At 35.9% G+C, this 25522-nt stretch overlaps 1 protein-coding gene across 1 annotated transcript in view; it reads left to right on the forward strand.

The window, feature by feature from the left end:
- Positions 1–808: 808 nt before the first annotated feature.
- Positions 809–25522, forward strand: part of Nup98-96 (nuclear pore complex protein Nup98-96) — a 106057-nt gene continuing 81343 nt past the window's right edge. The window contains exons 1-7 of the mRNA XM_089641565.1: positions 809–942; positions 10447–10522; positions 12999–13226; positions 15531–15638; positions 17407–17541; positions 18392–18525; positions 22349–22511. Of these exons, the coding sequence (XP_089497691.1) occupies positions 10474–10522; positions 12999–13226; positions 15531–15638; positions 17407–17541; positions 18392–18525; positions 22349–22511 (817 nt within the window). The 5' untranslated portion in view covers positions 809–942; positions 10447–10473. The remainder of the gene's footprint in view (positions 943–10446; positions 10523–12998; positions 13227–15530; positions 15639–17406; positions 17542–18391; positions 18526–22348; positions 22512–25522) is intronic.

Raw genomic sequence — 25522 nt, forward strand, 5'->3', positions numbered from 1 at the left:
AAATTTACTTTTTATAAGTTTTAGTTGCACTTAATCGTGCCACGTCTCCCTCGGGCGTGCCTGACTTCCACTATTCACTACTGCATACCACCACTAAAATCACTATATTAAATCTACTTTTATTCTACTCCGTATTTCGTTCCAGTGCAAAGATGATGCTTTAAGTTTTCTTCGGGCGTTCTTAACCTTTTCTACCATTCCCTACTGTAAACTACATTGTTACTATTAATAACCTACATCACATTGACTTAACTCTACTCCGTATCTTGCAAAGTCTTCCCCGGGCGTCTCCGACTTCTTATACCATTCAAACCACCCTCTAAGCACTCATAGCAATAATAAGAACAAATTTTGAAATTTTTAGAGAAATCGCTCCAGTAATTTTTGAGTGCAAATGAGACAAACAAACATTTTTATACACAATATAGATTGAGTAAAAAAAAACACACATAGGTAAATCTACATACGTTTGGAATTTTTAAAAGATAAAAAGTTCCCTCCTCACCCCATTATCATCACAACATAGTCCCGATTGAGACTGACCAGTGTTCAGCATCATTTGCAGCACGTTCTAGAGTGGAAGATAATAAGCAACGCCCTGCTTCAAAATAGAAAAGTTGCATGTTTAGTGAATATATTTTTCAATATTCTTCTATAAAATATTACTAATTTGTTCTACAGAATGAACAAAAAACATTTAATTTTAAGTAGGAACCTAATTTTTGTTGCAGTGGCAGCACTATTCCGTTAATCTCAAATGAAATCCGCTCACGGACGGATTTTAAATTTATCAGTTGGCAACGTGAGACGGGAGGTTTTATGAAGAAGTGTGCGCATTATAAATAAATAATACAAAACCGAAAATATCGGCTAAACATAATAATTGTGAAACAATAATATATTGAAAACCATCCAAATTTATTACAAAGTGATTAGTGAATCGTAAGTAATAGTAGTTTTCATACTATGAACATTTATCAAGTTTACTTTATCGCGGTAACGCCATGTTTCCATAACCCGCGGTTTTTAATATTCCGTGACAATTTTTCGGAAAACAAACTATTTCTTGTACAAAATCGTTTGTTTTACACTAAAACACATCACGGTACATTAAATGAAGAATGAAAACAAATATGTATTGACAACACGCCGCCATGTTTCGATTTTTCTGACTGGCGGCAAATTTTGTGTAATTCCAAAATGAACTGAAATATGTTTAGGGTAGGTTAGGATAGTTTCTGTAATACTATAAATATCTTAAACGGCTTTCGCTTAGTAATTTCATTATGTTCGCATTAATTTATCTGTATTTACATTTCTGACAGGCTTCGGTTTTTTGTCTAAAATTTCGTAATTGTCATTTTCGCATTTTTGACGAATTAAGATTATCAATTTGATACAGTTTTTGATAAGATTGCATTCTTATGTGATTTCGCACATTACAAATTTGCCACAGGTGCCTATGTTTTTAAATATTATTATACATATCTAATTTTGACATTTCTCAACATGGGCAGAAGTTGGGAAATTGATTGTACTACTTGTATTTGAGTCATTTATTGCGCAAAGTCGACGTCAAAGTTCTTTTGATTGCGCAAATGCATTTTAGCCAAGAATTTTTGCGTTGATTTTATTAAAAACATAATTATAAAGTTTTTAAAATCGGTTTTGACTTTTCATACATTTTGAGGTTAGGTTATCAAGTCAGTGTTTTTATTTTGTATGACTCGCTTGCAAATTTTTCAACGCAAAATATAAGTGATATCTACGAGGATTCTTGAGATATTATTAGATAAATATGAAGTAATCGAATTGAATTACATCCAAACGTCAAAGGCTTGGATTTGTTTTTAAAAATTGTACAATTTATCAGGAAAATATACAATCGTCTGCAGATAGTGGGAAAATTTAATTATAATAATTGCAAATTATGCTTTTGGTACATATCAATGAGATCAATGTGTTGAAAATGGTAAACTTGTCGAATTCCTCTGCATGCGAAGGCGATGTGTGTAAACAATATTCAATGACTTATTAAAAGCTACAAATGTAATTCAACATATAGTTTTATTTATTTAACGCCCAGAGGGCTTTTACATGGTTGGTAGTATAATTTTAATTTGACAGATACTTTGAAACATAAAAAATAAGAATAAAATTACATTTGATAAAAGCGAGAACAAGTCATACAAACACAATAAACAAAAACAGAAAATTACAGCTATTTGTAGGTTTACATGATATGTTTAGGAGTATTGTTGAAATAAATGTTTTAAGTGATCCACAAAACTTGCCAAGTTGGTATTGAATATGTCAACATCACCCAAGTAATGATTTCCCATGGTGTGAAGTCGTTGTATCGGAGAGTGGGCAATGTAGTTACGCTTATGTGTGCCGCTGTAGAATATTGTATTTTGTCGTGTTGTTACTGTGGGTGTATGTATGTTTATAAGTTGCAGGAGTTCACAACAGTCGAATTTAGAGTTAAGTATTTTGAATAAGAACGTTAAATCGTTTATTTTACGTCTATCTTCTAATGTATGTATTTTTAGAGTATTTAATAAGAAATTGTATTTTAAGTCTTCGACAATTATTATTAATTAATTAATTACTAATTGTAATTGAGTTTGAAGTTAAACTATTTCTAATTGAGTTTGTATCTGTTTTGTTTATTTGGCTTTCGGTAGTTTTATGAACAACGTTATGAAGTTTGCATCATTGTTTTAATCGAAGTGCAGTGGTGTACTAAATCTTACATAACTTTTAAACTAAACATGCAAACGAAACAATCTTTTTTAATTTACTTCTGCATTGAATCAAGGTATGTAAAAAAATATATGCATTGTTTAAAAAAAAAAATAATATGATTAAACGAGGATATGAAAATTTTTTTTTTCAAAAACTAATTTTTTTTCTTCATTTTTTTATAATTGGATTAAGAAAAGTTGTACATTAATCATACTTATTACCATAATATATATTTTTTGCCATTTGGGCTCTTGTTAGCAGCCCACCATGCGGTTTACGAACAAGCTTGTCAATTCCCGAACCACACGCCATTTTGAAAAAATTCAATGAAGCTGAAATATAACAAAATTTCGATCGTAAATATCAGGAAAAAATTGTACCAACGGAGTCCTGCCAATTACTACGAAATAAATGCTTAATTATCTACAGAGCGATTGGCATTTAAAATTTTAAACACAGATGTCAATAATGTATCCCTTTTTCGTTTCTAAGCCGACAGACATCAGACCCTCAGTCGTTTGATTTTAAGACACATCACCGTACACACGCCGGGACGGCGTCGTTTGAGGCCAATGGGTTAGCGTCCAACAGGAATCAAATCAAATCTGTTGAAAAAAAAAAGCTGTTTTTTTTTAAAAAAGCATGTTTTACGTACATAGTATAGGTATATAAAAACACATGCGTATTCAAATGCAACATTGTGTCAAAATTTCAAAGCAATCGTTGAAGAACTTTCGGAGATTGATTTTGAACAAATGAACATTTATATTTTTAATTTATATAGATATCTCAAAATAGTATAAAACAAAGCCGCTATCTGTATCTGTCAGTTTGTGCACTTGATTCTTCTAAATTACGCAACAGATTTTGATAATGTTTTTCACTATCATTTACAGATTTTTTCTGGAAGGTTTATGTATATAATACATGCATATTATATTTATACAAAAGTCAACGTTTTGTAATCATGTTGTAAAAAAAATATTATTTTTCTCTTATTCCGCTTCACTCTTAATACACAATATTTCCCTTTCAAATAAATGGATTTAGCTTTATTAATTCAAAACATGATTTATTATGTCGGGGGAGACGGAAAAATACGCACTTTTAATTTTAATTTCGTTTATTAAGTCACTTACGCGATATGTCAATTAGTATGCTAGTCGCAGCCGACGGCGACTATGTTCATATCAAGAGTTGGATTATATTCATAATATCGTATTAGAATTAAATCACAAACCAGTCTATACAAACCTAGCGTAGCCCACAAACTACTTGAAAACTGGGATATAACTCTGAAGGGGACGCGAGCAGGCGTTATTAAAGGTTCCTCAACATTTATAGTAACTTTTAGTAATAATTTAATAATATAACTAAATTCAAATATTAATTCAAAGTAAACATTCCATATTTACCGTGAAGCGGAATTCGTAACCTTTACCAAAATATTTTCTGGCGCTTACAATGCTAACGCTAGCTAAATCTTATGAGATACATCCAAATAATGGGTAAAGACCGGTCGGTGTCTGAGTTGACATCGAGTTTCTGTTCCACCCAGGCGTAGTGTGTTCAATTCCTCGGCTGGCTAAGTCCTCCATCACAATACAAGCAACATTTTCCGCTTACTGTAGTGGCAGTAGGAGATTTTCAAATATTATCATGATATTTGTAACCCGGGAACTTTTGTCTTTCTTTTTTAAAAATTAATTTTATAAAAATATTCGGGATTGCTGACAACGCTTCATAAAATTATTGTAAATGGCTGTCATCCCATACAACAAAAGCGAATTTTCATTTTAGTCAATTAAAAATTAGATTGTAAAAATTAAAATTCCCCAAATGCAGATAGTTGTCTTTTATAGTAATTATTCACCTTAGAATCAAAAGGTTTTTTTTTTTTTTAATTCATATTAAGCATAGCCAGCCATACCGAATAATTACCAACCCTCTAAACTTTAAAGTTTTACTGTTAGTTTTTCTTCTCTTATTTAACCTTTCCTTATCTGTGGTTGTGTATTTACTATGCATTGCTTCTAATAACTTTAATAATTCTATAAATATAATAAATTCTGGGTTCAGATTTTAGGTATTCCTCCGTCATACATTTATGCACTGAATAAAAAAATAAAATTTTACATAGTTTTCAAATTCAATTAAAAATCAGAGATTTTTGTTAAAAATCGGAAACAAATACACCAATACAATCAACCGTGTGACACTGCTATGCGAAGAGTGTGCGAGATAACCCACGAACTATCAACTATACTAGTAATAATAGAGCTTGCCTTTTAAAGGAAGCTTCATTGATGCTAAAAATGTCAATATCCGAATTGATTCTGTTCAACAGCAAGATTGCTCTCCCCACCGACATAACCACTGGCAATTAGTTAGTCCTGCAGGACGGGAGATAGAATAGTCCATGTTGTCGGTGACTGAGATAACCGTCGGGAACATAGAAATGAATGCTCTTCATGATGACCGAGTTTTCGAACCATCCACGAATCGGTCTGAAGAAATGTGTAGCATAGCGCACATCCCTCCTGACCCGTAGATAGTCCATTCCGAGCATACCCGAAAGAAAGTCAGTGGGATAGAGCCACGGGTAGTAGCCATACTCCCTCGTGTAGAGAAATCTTAAATCAACTGCTGCAGATGGTCTAGAGCCGGCCATTTGCTTGACACGATTTTCCATAATTAATTAACCACTCAGAACATTAGAACGTCTTTTCACGTAAACGCGCGAGATTTTACAAAAATCGATTTATTTCCATCACTAGTATACGGATTGCCATGATTTAAAAAACAGAGTATCGATAATGAATAACGCTACGCGTCTGTATTCAAGAATATCTATGGAACGTAGAGTTGCATTATCTAAGCCGATTGAATCTATCATTTTGTTCGTTCATAATTTATTGCGTTTCTAAATAATTTATTAAAAATATTTTAGTTTGAACGGTTAATATTTTGAGGTGACTAATAGTTTCTAATTATATTTCTTCAATATATAAAGTGTTATTTCTTTATGATACTCAGAAAAAAGTACATTTTTCAAAGCTTTGAAATAATTGTAAGCGATTTTTACATTTTTTTGACATTTTCATAAAATGTATATTTAGAAACGCAAATATTTACTTATTGTTTTTGTGTTTAATTCGTAGAACTCCATTTAATTTTTTTATAAATTTAATTTAGATTAAATTTGATAATATTATTATTAAGTTCTGCAAGTGTTTTAGTTTTTTATTATTGTGACAGCTGTTTCGGCTTACAAGGCCATTTTCAAACTGTGGTTAGTCCACATTGAGACGACGTTTTTATACTATTTCAAATTTAAATTTTGAAGGTGCATACATTGATTTATTACTGGTTACACCGATGACATGATCTATTGTTGGTTAAACCAATCTATGTTTTCCCCTCAGTAAATGGTAATGGGTTCTTAATTATTTACTAATGACTTTATTGCTATGAATTATTTGGGTGCATTATACTGCTTGGGTTTTGTGAAAATACTAAGAAGTGGTGAGTAAATTATTTTCCGTACTTTATTAATTAGTGTTAAATTTGGGTCATTCGTTCGTTTATTGATTTCTAATTGTTCAAGTAAATTTAATCTAATGCCCTTTTTTTCTATATGCAATGGTTTAGGACCCTTGTTGTTAAGTGGGGTATGATTATTCACCAAGAGATGTTCTGCGAATTTTGAGGATGTGTTTTTATTATTATAACATCGTATATGTTCTTGGAATCTAGTTGAGAATGCCCTCCCCGTTTGTCCGATGTAAGTGGCGTTACAATCGGCGTGGTCACATTTTAATTCATATACGCCACTGTTGTTGAGTATAGGGATTTTATTTTTAGAGTTTTTAAGGCTTGTTCCTAAATTATTGTTTGTTCGAAAAGCTATATTTAAACCACATTTTTTAATTTCTTTTGCAATTTTTTCAGATATTGGGCCGAGGAATTCGAGACATGCAAATTTTTCTATATTTTTGTTATTTACCGGATATATTAAATTGATTTTATTTTTATATTTCTTATTTTTTATTATTTTTTCAATGTTATTTGCCTCATAGCCGTTATTAATCGCGATCGTTTTTATCGTTTCCTTTTCTTCGACAATAAAGCTTATGTAAAAGAACAATATTATCGATCAATATTATCGATCAATATTATCGATCGTTTTTATCGTTTCCTTTTCTTCGACAATAAAGCTTATGTAAAAGAACAATTATGTAAAAGAACAATTTCTTTCGACAATAAAGCTTATGTAAAAGAAAAGGAAACGATAAAAACGATCGCGATTAATAACGGCTATGAGGCAAATAACATTGAAAAAATAATAAAAAATAAGAAATATAAAAATAAAATCAATTTAATATATCCGGTAAATAACAAAAATATAGAAAAATTTGCATGTCTCGAATTCCTCGGCCCAATATCTGAAAAAATTGCAAAAGAAATTAAAAAATGTGGTTTAAATATAGCTTTTCGAACAAACAATAATTTAGGAACAAGCCTTAAAAACTCTAAAAATAAAATCCCTATACTCAACAACAGTGGCGTATATGAATTAAAATGTGACCACGCCGATTGTAACGCCACTTACATCGGACAAACGGGGAGGGCATTCTCAACTAGATTCCAAGAACATATACGATGTTATAATAATAAAAACACATCCTCAAAATTCGCAGAACATCTCTTGGTGAATAATCATACCCCACTTAACAACAAGGGTCCTAAACCATTGCATATAGAAAAAAAGGGCATTAGATTAAATTTACTTGAACAATTAGAAATCAATAAACGAACGAATGACCCAAATTTAACACTAATTAATAAAGTACGGAAAATAATTTACTCACCACTTCTTAGTATTTTCACAAAACCCAAGCAGTATAATGCACCCAAATAATTCATAGCAATAAAGTCATTAGTAAATAATTAAGAACCCATTACCATTTACTGAGGGGAAAACATAGATTGGTTTAACCAACAATAGATCATGTCATCGGTGTAACCAGTAATAAATCAATGTATGCACCTTCAAAATTTAAATTTGAAATAGTATAAAAACGTCGTCTCAATGTGGACTAACCACAGTTTGAAAATGGCCTTGTAAGCCGAAACAGCTGTCACAATAATAAAAAACTAAAACACTTGCAGAACTTAATAATAATATTATCAAATTTAATCTAAATTAAATTTATAAGCAAATATTTACGTATAACAACACAATGCGATAGTTGATTTCATAATCTTTCCAAAACATTTTTTAGAATGAGGCTACGTTTTCCAAAACGTGAGTTATGAAGCTTTTAGCAAAACTCGTAAATAACACAAAAATTATCACGTTTTGACAGTTCTCAAAGGAACACATAGTAGATAAAAGTCTTTGTCTGAGAGGTTAATGTTACCAAATATTCGGTTAATAAAAAAAAACATGATAACGTAACATTTTATGTGTTTTTCATAAATAAAAGTTGGAAAACTGCAATTGGATCACTGTTTACATTATTATTATTGCTATGCAATGAGCAGGCAGCATTCTGCTGATGCAGTCATGTCTAACTTCACAGTATGTTTAACACTAATAGAGTTGTTTTAAACGTATATAAATAAAAATTTTGATGAAACCTTGCATTCGAATAAGTCCAATGTTGTATCAAGCAAGCAGTGGCGGCTCTTCTTAGAAGGTCATTTGGTCAGTGACCTCCCAAAAATATGCTGCAATAGTATTAATATAAAAACAGGATTTAACAAACTACCCGATTATTAATTTAGTTTTTATTCATGCAGATTCGTACATTCTCTCATCTCATTCTCATCCAAATGAGAAGTTATTTCATGTCCTAGCATGGGTCACATTAAATTTTGTCCCAAACCAATCTCCTTTCTTTCTCTTTGCTGTAGAGACAAAGGAGGTAAACACTATCATGTCTTACGTATGCTTAGTATCATACAAAATTTATTTTAAAGGTGTTTTCGGAATTGACCGCGGTGAGATAGAGATATCTACGACCTATGATTTTTAAGGTATTAGAGGGAGATGTGATCTTGAACTTGAATATTAGTTCGCGAAATTAAGTCATTGTTGATGTAATTTGCATGGAATAATTTAAAATGTCGAATTCTGTGGATATCATATTAAAAGAAATCGCAAACGATTCATTGAATCATGACAAACGTATTCAAATAATGTGGCAATCAGTTTATGTTACAAGAGAGAAAAATGAAGAGGTTAAAAATGATATTTTAAAACGAAAAGTTATAATTTTTGTCAGTGATTTTGCCGGTGCAATAAAATGAGAGTATAGGTACTTTTGGTTTCATTGTTTACTTTTTAAATCTACTTATAAACAATGAACTGAGATTGGAATTAATGATTTAAAAACTTTTAGGAGGAAAAGATATTTCAAAAGAAAAAAAAAATTAATTAGTTATATGTGTAAATAATTAGATAAATAATCTTAAATTAATATGTACTACTGGCTTCAGAATATGTGTGTACCGGTAAATTAATTACATACATTGGCGTTTTTATAATAATCAATACGCATTAGCAATATGTATTAACATTTAATTTTTTTTTTTCGGTTGATCTTCTACTTCTGAACTCCTTGAGCCGCTTCTGCAAGGAAGGTTTTCCTGTATATGTTATGGAATTCATTATAAATTAGTATATTTTTTAACAACATTTTAAATTTAATTAATCTAACTTTTCACTAAATTTTAAATTGTTTCTACTCGGTTTTGCGAGAAAGGTAACAATATGTCCAAAAGAGTTAAAGGTAATTTATCTCAAAACTAGCTTCTTGGAGATGCAGCATATTGCCATTACACCGTCTGTCAATACATGCTGTTTATGCTCCGCATCAGTTGCATTTTAGGGTAAAAAGATTTGTACTTCTAGCCGTAAACAGCAATACTGAAATTTAAATATTTCTACAGCTACCTTAATGTGATTTTTTTTACAAGAACAGCGCTGTAAAAAACCATACAAATATTGTTATTATAAGACATTGTGTATATTATCGTCCCGTTTCAACGAACGACACGATACAAAGATCGCGGCCGAGTCTAAATACACATTCATTCTCAAATACTGTGAAACGCTTAAAACACACTGCTTTGTGGAAGCGATCTTTAAACCAAGATGTATCCAAGAATGCTAGAACGTATGTTCTTTCCGCGCACGCGCACTGAGACCCGCAAGGCAATATCTTCGTCAACTTTATGCGATATTAATGACAGCATCCAAATGCTCATATGTATAATGCACAGAATCGTTTAATCTATTACTAATCCATTGGATTGTATGCTGATTGTACGCGCTGCTTTGACAGCTTGCTTTGAGCTTGGATACTTCGCCAGCGTGTTCTAAATGATTATAGTGAATTGTGTGGTTGTATAATTGAAACATTAATGTGAAAAAGTTTTGTGTCATGAAATATTGAGTTATGGAGCTTAATGGATTTATGTAGATAATTTTAGACGATACCTAATTGTATCTTGTTCGTGTTCTAGCGTCTAGATGTGCGTATTTGATATCAAGTACGTAGTTAGTACGAGTGTAAACATTTGATGTCCAGCAGCCCTTCTACAAAAAGTCACCGACCGCTAATGGCGCACGCGTCATCGTAAATATTAGCGTTAGTATTATCATTGAATATTTTTGTTTGTTTGTTGCAGGTCCCATAGTCCAGTGGAGTGACCACCATGTTCGGGGCTAACAAGCCTCCGTTTGGCCAGGCTACTAGCACCTTTGGTAAGTTATATCAATTAGTGACTAAAGGTGGGTGTCTAATAAAACTGTGCACTTTTATTTAGCCATAGTTATAATTGAGCTTTAACAACCATTCAATTGAATTTATTATTTGAACAGTTTAATAAACATTGGAGCAATTCAAGAAAAGATTCCTCAGCTATTCCTAGGTAATTCCTCATATATACGGACGCACGGAACTTTTCTTCCGAGGTTCATGCACCATATCTGTCTGTCCTTGTTCTATCGGTATTACAATGGAAGATGCTCTGAGGAACTAGCGTCATTGATCCCTTCGGCACCGGTGCGTAGTCGGGATACACGCCAAACGCGCGCCCTACATTTGTACACGGTTGACATTTGTCACATGAGAACGGGTCGCTTCTACGATTCGTTCTTAAGTTCAACAGCTCGGCTGTGGAACGAACTGCCGGCCTCTGTGTTTCCTCCCTCCTACAACATGGGACTCTTCAAGACCCATGTTCACTCCTTCCTCTCCACAAAAAGACCCTCCACACAGCATCCCCAAAGATGACATAGGCCCTGAGGGAAATTATTTTCTTCAGGGCCTCCTGTGTGGAGTTAATATAAAAAAAAAAAAAATATAGACATACTTGGGGCAACAAATAAATTTAGCTTTTCTATCAGACGTTGTGCTAATCTTGTAATACTTAGTTTTAATATAATTCATAATAATAATAATAACACGGCATTTATATAGCGCAGTTTAGTGTCATTTCACTTCAAGTGCGCTTTACTATAACAAACTTAAAAATGGTAATTTAGTATTAGTGGTCATGTTCTTAAAATTATTCCTACAGCCTTACCCAATACGAATCTAATATTATAACACTAAATGTACTGTTTATACAAAGTGATGACAAAACTTAGAATTACAATAACAGCAGGACAGGACAAAACAAGAATATTAAAACTAAAACATAATATCTTCTGAGCATTTAAAATGGTACAGTAAGGAGGCAACATAAACTTACCAGAAGTTTTAGAATATGGCTTATTATAAAATATTGAAAAGAAGTTAAGATTTATGAATGGTAAGATTTTTTAAATATTGTTTTTTTTAAAGCCCGTTTAAATTCAGCCAAATTCTGGAGATTAGTAAGAGCTGAGGGAAGTCTATTCCAGATGCGTGGGCCTGTTACACTAAAAGAGCGATCATAGTAAAAGGCTCGATTTGACCTAGAAAGTTCAATTAGACGATTACTAACATCTAGATCTGCTGACCTTAGAGTAAGCTATCATAACTCTATTGATAGCTCATTCCTCTTTAGCCGTAGTCGTCGCCATGACTTGTTCAAGATACCACACAGCAGTACAGATGTTGTAGCACAGCATAGCATGACACGAGGAATGGTGCTGTTGAATGAAATTTCTGCGGATGTATTGAATTTTTCATTTATTGCGTTTTTAAATACACTTGTAAAGAAGAATTATTACATAGATATAAACACTGCGTACATATATCATTAACTTTATTAGTAGTAATTAAGTTTAAGGCAGATTCATTAATGCTAAATATGTCCAGATCTGAATCGATTCTGTTCAACGGCAAGATTGATCTCCCCACAGGCATGATCATTGGCAATTAGTTAGTTCTGCAGGCCGGGAGATAGAACAGTCTATGCTGTGGGTGACGGAGATCGGGAACAAAGATAATCGAGTTTTAAAACCATCTACGAATCAGTCTGAAGAAATGTGTAGCAATGTGTACATCCCTTCTTACCCGTAGATAACAGAAGGGATGCTATTAGACGCCACAGTTCCAGTGTCGTTAATTAGCAGGCGGGTTAGTTGGTAATATCTATCTCTGTATTATCAACAGCTCTAAAAACTCAAAATTGAGTCTATCATTTTGAATATGCATGTTATACAAGGTGTATCGGCACTAACCCGACAAACTTTAACCAGCTATTCCTTAGCACATTTGGAGTAAAAAATGTTATGGGCACTTTGCTGTCCGGTAGCATTTTTTTTTCAATTAAAAACAAAAAAATTTAAAATATTCACACTACATCACTGTCATTGGCATTGCGTTTCGTGTTCAACAGCTGTTATAAGCAAGTATGTCAAAAAGCGTCTTCGCTCTTTCGCACACACTAAATAATAATAGTTAAAAATGAGACAAATGGTGCAGTGCCATTTCGTTGTGATTGTAAAAGTGCGCCAATATAGGTACACACGTGCATTATTCAACGGAATTCGAATAAAATATTTGCCAGATGGGTTTTCAAACTTTGACAAAGGATAAAACAGTGGTGATATGTGGTGAAAATATGAATAATAAATTTTTTATTAAAAAAAAACGTTACCGGACAGCAAAGTGCACATAAGATTTTTTACTCCAAATGTGCTAAGGAATAGCTGGTTAAAGTTTGTCGGGTACGTGCCGATACACCCTGTATAAATATTATTATATGTACAAAATGTTATCAACACTAATAAATGAATCATATTCTAGGAGGGTTCAACACCAGTGCCGCCGCATCTCCATTTGGCCAGTCAGCATTTGGCAAGCCGCCCGCTACTGCCACAGGATTCGGTAGCGCCTTCGGGCAAGCGACCCCGCAGCAGGGCGGCGGCCTGTTTGGGCAGCCACAGGCTGCGCAGCCCGCCACCGGCCTGTTTGGCCAGTCGCAGCCTGCGCAGCAGGGGTTCGGCCAGCCGCAGACCACGCAGCAGGGCTTCGGTAACATTAAATATTAATTTTATAACAGTAGCACACTTGTATTAACGTTTTTAAGAATTAGTACATGGCACAATTGAATGAAATACTTTAGTCAGGTCTTCGAAGTGACAATCTAGTCTTCTAAAAAGGAAGCAATCTTCCAAACATGTCTTACGTTGATATCCATCATGCTCCATCCAAGTCAGAGTCAAGTTAGCCTCTCAAAAGCTGGGTACAGTACACAAAAAGTAATGTACAGGACCTGCAGATACTGCTGACTCTGTACAAATCATGACCCACAGTTGACTCGGTGCAATGATAGGCGGTCTGTTTGATAGATTCCCTATCTTAACGATGGGGAAACAACCAAACGCCCGTCCAACGTTTGTACACTTGTTATGAAGCAGTGTTAATAATGAATGTAAATATTATAATTGTTATTTACTCAAAGTACTATAATAAACGCTGCTTTATAACATGATCCCCCGCAATAAAATCTGCATCAGTGCTAGATAATTATTTCCTAATTAATCAATTAATCAGTGGATGAGTAGGGCAACCCTGGAGGAACGAGTCGAGCGGGTTCCGTTTTTCGGAAGGGTTCATTCTGGGATTTTCGTTGTCACATGTAAATACTCTAAATATGTCGGTATTTGTGACATAATGTGTCATGTTTGTAATGGCGTGATGAAACGCATTACACGCAATTATGATCACGCAATCACTGCGAAGCCACTCGCATCCGTTCAACTGGAAAATAGCAAGTATTTCAAGTATCTTCAGAACCCCTCATCCCACTGATGGAAGCATGGCCAGGACCATGCCACGCTATCCAGCGAAGATAAAAACCGTTCCCTGATGGTTTTCTCCGTTACAATCAATGACGGCGTACGTAACCAGTGATTTATAGAATAGGCTAGCTACTGAGTCATCTAATAACCCATTGTATTCTATGATCTACTGTAACTTTACTACCTTTGATAACAATGTATGTTAACTGATTCAATCTGAATCCATTGTTTTCTTTACATCCTTATAAGTACGATTTGCATAACTATGCCCACGCTCTGGGAATTCTGTTTCACGCCCTGCTTTTCACTGACATAATCTAGCAAGGAATTGCAGATTTTGGCACACAGTGAAACACTTTAAAGTTCTTGGTAAGGTTCGTTATACCCTGAGAAATCTACTTACGATAAACCCATTCTACATTTGCAACCAAATACGATTCGATTTGAATCTATCTTATCACACCGTTGACATTTATTGCCACATGAGAACGGGTAGTTTATACGACTTGTTCTTGTGTACAACAGATCTATGTACTCTAGGTTCCTTCTTGGGTCTCTTCTTCACTCATTCAGGCCCATTTTCATTCTTTCCTCTCCTCTAAAAGACCCTCGTTACAGCTTCCCCAAAGTTAACCTGGGCCCCGAGGGAAATTATTTTCTTCAGAGCCAAGTGCTCGAGCCCCCACTAGTCATTAACACACTTTGGGCGGGAAAGGTAGTTCTACCCGTTCGGTCGATTGATGCTTAACGACGGGAAGGGTAGTTCTACCTTTGCGCTGGCCTTATTTCAATAGCAGAAAAGACGGAATTATTCAATGTTTTTATATTAATATTATATACCAATCTCTTTGTTAAGGTCCCAAACATACATACATAATTATCGAATCTTATCTTCGTGCCTTTCGTTTACATTGGTATTTCAACAAAAGGATGGTATATTATTTGTTACTGCAATAATTCAATTCCTGGAATGACAGTTTTTATGACCGTGAAACCCGACTCGAATCTCTATCTCTGTTCCGCCCCACTCAACTCCTATGTGCAAGCGAGCGAGAGATGTCGGGCGTATTTAAAGAAAGCAGGTATGGGAAAATACCGATAGGCGGACCGTAATAAACATATTAAATGGTTAATTGAGTTGCATTTCAATTAATATTCGATTTTCGTTTAGTCCTTGTATAGCTTGGGTATGCTGAGTTACTACGTAGAAATTTTTATTAAAATACTTTAATTATTTTCGAAGATATAGCGATTTAAAACAAATTAAAGAAATTCACGTGGGACCTTTATTTTAGCCTGGAGACAACGTAGCGCCAGTGCGAAAAATACCCGCCAGAAATAAAATGTAACTTAATGTATTATCTCAGATGACAGGTGATAGGGAAGTGATAACAGAACGTTTGTACTCTTTGTATGTTTACAGTTGTCTCGCTTTCATGGCATTGTTCTCGTACAAAATTTCTGTTGCACATTCTTATATAGTTTCTTTAATTTAAGACGTTGTTGTAATATGAATTTTGTTTGTCCCCTGCAGGCTTCGGTCAGAACACATCCGGGGGCCTGTTTGGTAACACCCAGGCGGGGTCCTCTCTCTTTGGCCAGAGCGCCCCCGCAGTCCAGCCTTTTGGAGCCAAACCACCTGGTAATCTATTCACTAATAACAATATTCATCTTTAACCTTTTAACCGCGTTAATTTGCTACGTTTTATCTATACCCGTACGCGGTACATATTTTCAAATACCTATGCACGCAATTAAAGTGTCAAATTAAAGCATTCTGGCATGATTTATTGGACTATATAGACAGATCAGATTATTCTACACAATATGATAACAAATCCTCGTGTGTCAACACTCTTAGATGTTTATAAAAACAAAATCATAAAATTTCATACAAAGACGTACCATATCTTTTGAGTGTGGTCCCGCCATTCACTCGGCGTGTGTGTACTACGCAGTGGCGTTGATAGACACAAGTGGGACACCATGAGCACTTATCATTTTTAGTTATGAAAACTTTTTCTAAAACTGAACACTTAAATTTTATGTCACATAATATAATAACAACATTGGACTAACGCACATCCGTTGACAAAATTGTAAACTATAGCACTCGAAGGCGCAAAGAGGCTCACTTGATTATCGATGTTTTTTAATGAAATACAATTTTATTTTCGAGAAATTCTTGTAGATGTCAGCATCGTGATAGTTCTACGAATGTTCAAGCGAGCGGGAAATAAATTTATGTCGAAAGACCGCTGGAATATCGGCATTCAAAGTTTCCGTATCAACTGTTGATACAGCCGCGTGTGAGTATAGACTTTTTGCCGTAACAACAGTTGATACGGCCGCATGCAAAGAGTTAAACTTGTTGACTGTGGGATGAGAATTCCGAACAGGAATTTTGAATAATTAATTTAAATTAGTTTTGCTCAAATATCAATATAAAAGGTATGTTTTATTTTTTTTATTTTTACTTTTACTCAGGAGGCCCTGAGGAAAATAATTTCCCTTAGGGGCTATGTCATCTCTTGGGATGCTGTGTTATTGTTTTCTGTTTACCAGATAATATATCTTCTTCTATCTGATGAATTATTTTTTTCTTAGTTATTTGCTCCATATCTCGTTAATTATAAAACAAATAAATACGAAACTGGAATCCCGCAAGATTGAGAACCGTAGGGATTCCGAGCGAGCAAAACACGCAAAGTAAAAACACAAAGGAAATTTGTAACTGATAGTTTGAATGTCGTATTTGTCAATGCTTAAGGCCGAATTGCACGTGACGAGTGCTCGGCCGAGACATTCCCATTGTTACCCGGCTGAGTAACTTATTGGAGAGTGGAGGTGATCACATTTAGAAGAGACAGTGGGTGAGTCGGTTCGTCTTGACTCGACTGCAGAGCCGAAGCAGCGAGTGAAGCGCCGAGTTGAGTATGTACATGGAGGGGGTATTTACTCGCCCGAGTCATTGGGCCTTGCTTCCATCTACTGTCTCGCCCGAATCACTTGTCCGCTATCGTACCGAGTACTGACTGTACTGATCACATCATTCGAGCACTTGGCAGGTGTAATTCAGGCATTATCGACATAGAAAATCAATGAACAAAATGGCAATGAATTCGTTTTCAGGCTGTTTTTGTTTTGTTTATGATGCAATGAGCGGATTTTAGCCTTGACTACCCTTTTTTCTCCTTTAATTTATGAAAGGAATGAAACCTCTTTTTCCTAGTTTTAATAATTCCTTTTTTTTTTTTTTTATAGTTTCTTTATTCATTGAATTGTTTGTTACATGCATTGAGGATTTTTCGACCACCATGCTAGGCTCATGCCCGTGTTATGTTGGTCGAATTATTGAATTATTATTGGAATAGAAGTGGCGTTATTGACAGTTGTATTTCTTCGTGCAGGTTTTGGATTCGGTGCCACTTCTACGGCGCCGGTGGGCGGACTCTTTGGATCTCCAGCCTCGTCCGGGGGTGGCCTCTTTGGTCAGCAGACCACGCCCCAAACTGGCGGTTCTGGCTTATTCGGTACCAACACAGGTCAGAAACAATTTTTTTTTTATTAAATCATATCTTCACCTCTAGCTCCATGAACTCTTCCCTTGAGGGGCCTTCAGGGAACCAAAAAGGAGAGATGAGGCCCTCTTCCCTCTTGGGGCCCTCGGGGAACCAAGGAGGAGTGGAGGGGAGAGATGGGACCCTCTTCCCTTGTGGGGCCTTTAGGGAACTAAATGGGATTGGAGAAGAGAGACACATTGTGGAACCAGAAGACATAGCCACATATCCAATGACAACCGCGGTGAACATTATAAAAAGGACCGGGTTACTGTTAAAGGATTGAGGTAAAATGGGAGATAAAATCGTTGTGTCCCTTACTGTCATGGTATTGAATATGATCTAAACGGTGTTGGAAAGAGAAAACACCAAGCTTTATATTCAAATCTAGAAGTAATTCCCAAACGCACTCTATAAAAACTGTGATAGTTTCGAACACATATCAACGCCGAGAGCGCGCTAAACTTAACAGATTAGCCTGGGGAGAAATGTTGCATTAATTATTGAAAATATAGCTTTAATTTTGCATTTTCATAGCGTTTATAGCTAAATAGAATAACGTCTAGGAATGGGAGTGGGCAAGAGGGGAAAAACAATTAAATTAGCAAAATCACTTGAAACATGTTTATTGTATTATTGATTGAAACTCAACATGGCACATGTTTCTACAGTAGAGTCAGTCATGTTCGTTCTACGATCTGTCAATACAAGATTATAGCGACTAAAAAATCTTTTTATTTATCGCTAAAAACACCATTTATCGCTTTGATTCGCGAAAATATTGTTAATGCTATGAATTGGTGTCTCTAATAATAGGTATTAATATCTATTGCAGGTTTTGGTGTCAACACGGCGGCCCAGTCCGGCACTTGTATCAAGTATGCCCCCGTCTCTGGGACCGATGTCATGGTCAAGAACGGCCACACTCAGAACATCAACACGCTCCATCACTGCATCACCTGCATGAAGGTAAGAGACCACATACATCTCGGCCCCGGCCATCCTTTTTTAATGTACATCTTTGTGGTATTTTTTTTTTTTTTTTTAATTTTAACTCCACACAGGAGTCCCTGAAGAAAATAATTTCCCTCAGGGCCTATGTCATCTTTGGTGATGCTGTGTGGAGGGTCTTTTTGTGGAGAGGAAGGAGTGAACATGGGTCTTGAAGAGTCCCATGTTGTAGGAGGGAGGAAATACAGAGGCCGGCAGTTCGTTCCACAGCTGAGCTGTTGAACTTAAGAACGAATCGTAGAAGCGACCCGTTCTCATGTGACAAATGTCAACCGTGTACAAATGTTGGGCGCGCGTTTGGCATGTATCCCGACTACGCACCGGTGCCGAAGGGATCAATGACGCTAGTTCCTCAGAGCATCTTCCATTGTAATACCGATAGAACAAGGACAGCATACCTACCTGACGCCTGTGCTCTAAAGATTGCAGTCCGTTTGTTAAGATCGGGGAATCTATCAAACGGACCGCCCGTTTTTGCACAGAGTCAAGGGTTTTTTCAGGTATTTAGGGGCTCCGGACCAGAGATGGCTGCCAAATTCGACAGTAGGGCGCACTTGCGATTTGTACAGGGTCAGCAGTTGTGTATTATTAAAGTATCTGCGGGCCCTGTACAGTACGCCCAGCTTCTGAGAGGCCAGCTTTACTCTGGCTTCGATGGAGCCCCCGTACCTGAGCTGGTCACTTATAGTTATACCAAGCATATCAATGGAAGGCCTGTTCGGAAGATTGCTTCCGTTGAAGGAGACTAGATTATCATTTGGATCCCTTTTAGACGTAATCAGACAGGATTGGGTCTTTGAAACATTAAATTCGACAAGATTATTATATGAAAAATATATTTGTTTTTTGTATTTATTAACTCTAGAACGACCGGGTACCGCTCCAGAACGAAAAGACCGCGGCCGTCCTATTGATATAATCTTTGAATAATATAAAATAAAGTTTTTATCCGCGTTCTTCTGTTTGTGTGCTTAGTTCTTCTAAATTACACAACGGATTTTGATAGGGTCTTCACTCTCTTTTAGAGAATTTCTTACGGAAGGTATAGGTATAGGAATTATAGAAAGTAGAGAAAAGTTATGTAATTGTTTTGTAATCAAGTCGTAATTTTTTTTATTTGTTAATTAGTATCTCTTGCTAAAGCTGGCTAAACCTTATGAGATACATCAAAATAATGTACTACGGAATTGTATATCTAAGGCTTATAGAAAAGTCCGTGATGGTGTATATCAATATCCTAAGGATAACCCCCAGCAACACCTGGTACACGACTACTAGTATAAAATAAACAATACAATCTAAACTAACTAACTAACCATCACGCCGTTACCCGCAGGGGAAGGCAGAGAGGACGGGCCGTCAAACAACTCGGTCACACCACACACTCCTTGCCTCATTCAAATTCATATTGTCTCATACATACTCTTCTATTATTCTGACTCTTGACATGGCCCGACTCAAGTATCTGATTCATGTTTTCTGCTACCATTCACATTTGCATCGTATATTCTCCTTACACTACTTTCTTTGCTAATTCGTTCTACATACCCAAACCATCTAAGCGTCCCTTTCTTGATCTTACTCATTACGCTTACATCAGCCTTGCACTCTCTGCAAATCTCCACATTTCTCACACGATCATACACGGTTTTACCACACATACGTCTCAGGGATATCATTTCTACAGCATTCTTTGTCTTTACAAACATTGACACCTCGTATGTTAGAACAAGGCAAAGTAAAGTTAGAACATGGCTTCACCGTCACGTTTCATCCTCTTTACTCGGTTTACAGAATAATCACATTCCACTATGGAAATTTAAATAAAACATACGCCACGCGTATTTTATGATAAAATAACACTGCCTCCGTCGCGAATTAACACTCCTTCTCAAATTCAAACAGAATGCACAAGGACCATCGCTGACCTATCGAGTCCGTGAGAGTGTCCCGCTTCCACTGTCCGCCCTCCTGCTACCTGTTGCCATAGACAATAGGAACATAGTCTAACACAATAGTTCTTACTTTAAAAACAACGGAGTCGTGAATTAGCATGTTATGAATTATAATTCTACATCATAACAACAGAGTTAACACTGCGGGTACATGGTTATTCTACCTAATTACGATCTCTCTATCTTTCTGAATTTATATTACGAAAACGGCACTGAACTTTATCATAGCACATGAATAGGGGTTAAAAGGATCCAGCTTACACGGGTTTCTGCGATCGGTGATGCGTAGTGAGGCAGCCATTTTGTGCCATCAGGTTTAAAAACACCCGCGGAACGCACGAGGCGAGCCCGTGATATGTGTGGTTGTCTTGAGCGCGGAATTCCAAAGAGGCCGATTAACAGTTATGAGCCGGGGACCTGGATTTAAAAAACGGCTACTTAACAACCTATGTTATATAGATGTCACCTGTGACAGGTAGAACATGTTTTTTTTTTTGAATAGGCAATCTGTTGGATGTAAAAACAAAACGCGCTATTGTTTCTCTATCCGCACAGACAGACTGAGCTACACCGGATAATGAATGAAATTGCTTGCCTTATTTAATTAGATACACATACATTTGGTAGAAATATAATCTACAAAAACACAAAACCAAAGGTTATTTGGTGACTTGAAATACGTGCGCAGAAATAAAGAGACAGACAGATTAGTATTTACGTTTATGTTCTTGCGAGGTCGAATGGGTGAGTTGTAACCTTGGAGGAAAAAGGTTGTAAAAAACTGAGCTTAGTGGCCCTAACCGTCACATTGACGGCGGCTGTCTTTGTAGGTATAAATCATTATACATATTTCAAAAAGTTAATAAGATTCCTTATGTACCTGTGATCGCAATAGGCGAATCAAGAGTGGATTGTAAAATATTAATTGTGAACTTGGAAGTTGACACAACTATGGTTGGAGGTGGTGAACATGGAGTAAGGAAGGAATCTGTCTTACCCCTTTGTTATTCTTCAAAGATGTTAATGGTTGGTTTCAATCACAGGAGATATGATTTATTTCACGCACAAGCTTCCATAACATCCCGGTTGGCTACGAAACACACTGAGGGAACCGAATATGTTCACTGCACAGGCCTTCTACCCTGAGTTGATATTAATAACAGCACTGATAACAAATAGATGTTCATCAATCAGGCTCAATCAATAAACTTTTATTGTTGTAAAATAGTAGCCAGATAATGTTAGGTACTTGTAGGTAAAAATGGGATGGGAAAATGCAAGGACAATGTTAAAGGAAGATAGTTGGGTCAACACCATAGTTGTTAAATAAAAAATCATGAAAAGTAAAAAAAAAAATCAAATGAATGCAATAAAGTTTAAGTGAAATATCGTCACATTACATCGGGCAGCCATCGAAATGACGACTACGGTCTTTCTAGTGGAAATGTTTTATAATTACAATGAAGTACTGTTATACTGCTAGATAGCATCAACTGGTCCATTCTACGATAGCTATCTAAATAAACTACCTAAATAACAAACAGATAATAAATTCACAGAATTCTATTTTAATGATTAGGTCTTTGTTTGAGAGTATTAGACTATGGAATATTGTACATTTTAAACATAATTAAGATTTTTTTTGTTGAATGAATTATTAGGACGATGTTTAACCGCGTAAATCATAAATTTAAAGTGTTTACGGCCACGGACGGACTGTCAAAGAATTTCCAATTACGAATCGCTTACGCTAGATAGACGGCTCACTTATTTGAAGGAGCTGTCTAATTTATTGAGTTTTCTTTAATAGAAGATCTTTCTTCCAGGAATACGAAGCTAAATCTCTGGAGGAGCTTCGCTGCGAGGATTACGCCGCCAACCGGAAAGGGGGCGCTGCAGGAGGCTTCGGACAACCCGGGGGGCAGGCCCCCGCCGGCGGTCTCTTCAACAGCCCCCAGGACAAGCCGCTGTTTGGTCAGGCTAACCCTGGTAAGCCATTCAAATTCAATTATGTACATCTGCGGGTGGGAGTTGGCCTTCTCGGCAAATGTTATCCGCTGGCTGCTGTCCCTCGTCATTCATCTCCAGTCCTCCGTTATTCACTTCCTGCTTTAATACTCTTCCACACAGTCTATCCGCCTCTTCCTCGGTCCTATCATCCGTCATTCTTTCTACATGTTTTCAATTATCCAATTTGGTAGGTGGGTTTATTATTGGATAACATCTCAGCCAACGAGTGCTTCACCGGGTGAGGTGTGTTCAGGATGCGCCCACCAACGCTGCTTGGCGTGCCAGATCGAGAGAGGCTGGAGGGCGATTCTCGTTCTTTTAGCCTTAAGCTAAATGATAGCATTCGTCAACGACTGCTATCGTTTGCGAAAGCTAGCAGTCCGTCGCTTGTAACATCTTTTCTTAACTATTAAGCGATTCTCGTTCTTCTGATAGCCTTACAAGTTCGATTTTGGAGAGACCTAGTAAAAAATCCTAAAGAAGCGTGGTTAAAATCATTTACGAAAATGTTAAGAGATTATTGAAAACACAAATTGGTGAAATATAAATAAGTGACGCAAGGTTTCTAACTAAAACTTAAAAAACAATTACTTTATATTAATTATAAAATAATTATAATTATAATTCATTTTAATAACTGCTTATTTCATTTATGAATGACATAAATAAGCCATTTATCGAAGATTCACGTTTTGTGAAAAGGTACTTACCTCGCTGGATAGTAATGACTTTGTTACAGATTCACCACTTCTAAAGTGACGTTTGCTGTCGATTCTAATGCCGCTAACTGTCACCCAATTAACTTGACAAAATTGTTTAAAATGAGGTAAGCAAATGCTGAAAAAGTGAGACAGTTATTGTATTATTATCCTTCTTCTACATCATTGTTTTTAAAACCTAAGAATAGTGTGTAACTTATTGTTATTTATGTAGAAATCCTTAATGGTAGATATATGTAGTTTATTGTAAATTAAATCACTTTTATCTGGCTTTCGACATGTTACGTACTTTACAAACATTGCAATTATGTTATTCAATTCATTTAATAGCATCATTGTGCCACAAACAAGTCACTAATCATGTTTACAGTCAATACTTACGATAATATTATGTTTTCTCTTGTTAAAACTACGCAAATATTGCTAATTGTCAAAACGTCACACTTAAATTAAGCAAATTCTCCGCGAATGCTAGCGTTCGGCCGCCGAAAGACAGGTCGAGGGGTACCCTTCGCGGAAGGCTATAAGTTTTGGCGCGCAATCGAAAATCTAAGGATTCCATCTGTCATCGAGAGAACCGGAATCGCTTCATACGAATAATCCGAGAAAAATCGTTAATTTGAATGAAAGGACGATTTTAGTGTCGTTAAGTAGAACGAGAATCGCTCTCCTGGTTTAGGGAGACCCTTTGACCTTTCCAACTGGTCTCTCTTCACCTTCAGCTAAATATGTCGATATCCGAATTGATTCTGTTCAACAGCAAGACTGCTCTCCCCACAGGCATGACCTGCAGGCAAGTTAGTCCTGCAGGCCGGGAGATACAACAGCCTGTGCTGTCGGTGACGGAGATAACCATCGGGAACATAGAGACTAATACTCTCCATGATGTAGGATTTTCAAACCATCCACAAATCAGTTTGAAGAAGTGTGATACAATATGTGCATCTCTTCTGACACGTAAATGGTTCATTCCGAGCATGCCCAAGAGAAAGTAGGATAGAGCCACGGGTAGTAGCCATACTCCCTCAGGTAGAGGAATCTCAGAAACTTTTGGGTATTACCTACTCCACCACTTGGCTGCAGGATAGTTAAGTTTGGCTTGAGAGAAATACATATTTATGTTTGTCAAGTAGATATAGCTGTTAACACTATATGGTCGGGCATTTTACCGCCAAATTGGGGGCGAAGCGCGGGTGTTTTTTTAAATTTTAGCGCCAAAATTAGATTTTCCGCAAAATATTCATATCTTATGATCTATTTGATATTTTTCGATGAAACTTTCAGTGTTTTACTTTAAAAAGATGTCTCTATTTATTTACTTAGCATTGTGTGTGTAATTCTTTTTTTTATGAACAAAAACTTTCTACTTTCTTGGGAATCATAGAAAAAACAGTATTTCACAATCGAAATAACATATCGAAATTTATTCATACAAAATTACAAGATTATTCAGAAATTTTCAATACATATAAAAAAAACTATAACCTAATAGTGCTTCAATGTGTGATAGTGTTCGAAACACTTTCCTTGATGCAGGGGCACATAGCAAAACTTGCTCATGTACCGTGTTTCACTGCGTAGTTTGTGAGCGGAACATACGCGGCAGCGATTTTATTTTTTTGTTGTGTTTCAAACTCATTGTATTGACAGGTAGATAGATCGGGTACCGCCGACAATAGAAAACACATGACCCCGCACCCATTTAGAACCCCTTGTTTACAAGTTTCCCGCTCTTTACCGCTTTGCGCAACAAAACGAGTAAACTCGTCTCCCGCGTCTTACTGTAAAAAGGCGTATGACGAGTTTTCTCGTTTCCCGCAAAGAATGTGTTAATAATCCTGACTTATCACATTCCCAAGGATACTGTAATACCGGCTCTTGTTTACAAATTATTTCCTATGTCATCTTTACATGCCGTCAGAAACTAAAAGTGGTTGTTAAAACATTTACTTTGATTATAGATTTATGTATCTATCTCGCCCTGAAGATGTTTTGTTAGAGAAGTAGAAGTGAGAATATGTAGACAGAAGAGAGAATTAATGAAGAGTTATACAGTAGAACCCCGTTAATTCGAACCCCGATAATTCGAAAAAACGCGTAATTCGAAATTTTCGCAAAAAAAATTTCCGCTGAAAAATTTTTTCATACAAAATTTTTTTTAATTCGAAATTCGTTAATTCGTAATTCGAAATTTATTTTTGTCCGCGCACGAAAATTTGTTCGTGTAATTCGAAAAAATTTGATTTTTGCGAAAATAAATCATAATATTTC

Source organism: Hesperophylax consimilis, chromosome 17 (assembly GCF_061612785.1).
Source record: "Hesperophylax consimilis isolate HC1 chromosome 17, BYU_Hcon_1.0, whole genome shotgun sequence".
In the NCBI taxonomy this organism is placed as follows: domain Eukaryota; kingdom Metazoa; phylum Arthropoda; class Insecta; order Trichoptera; family Limnephilidae; genus Hesperophylax; species Hesperophylax consimilis.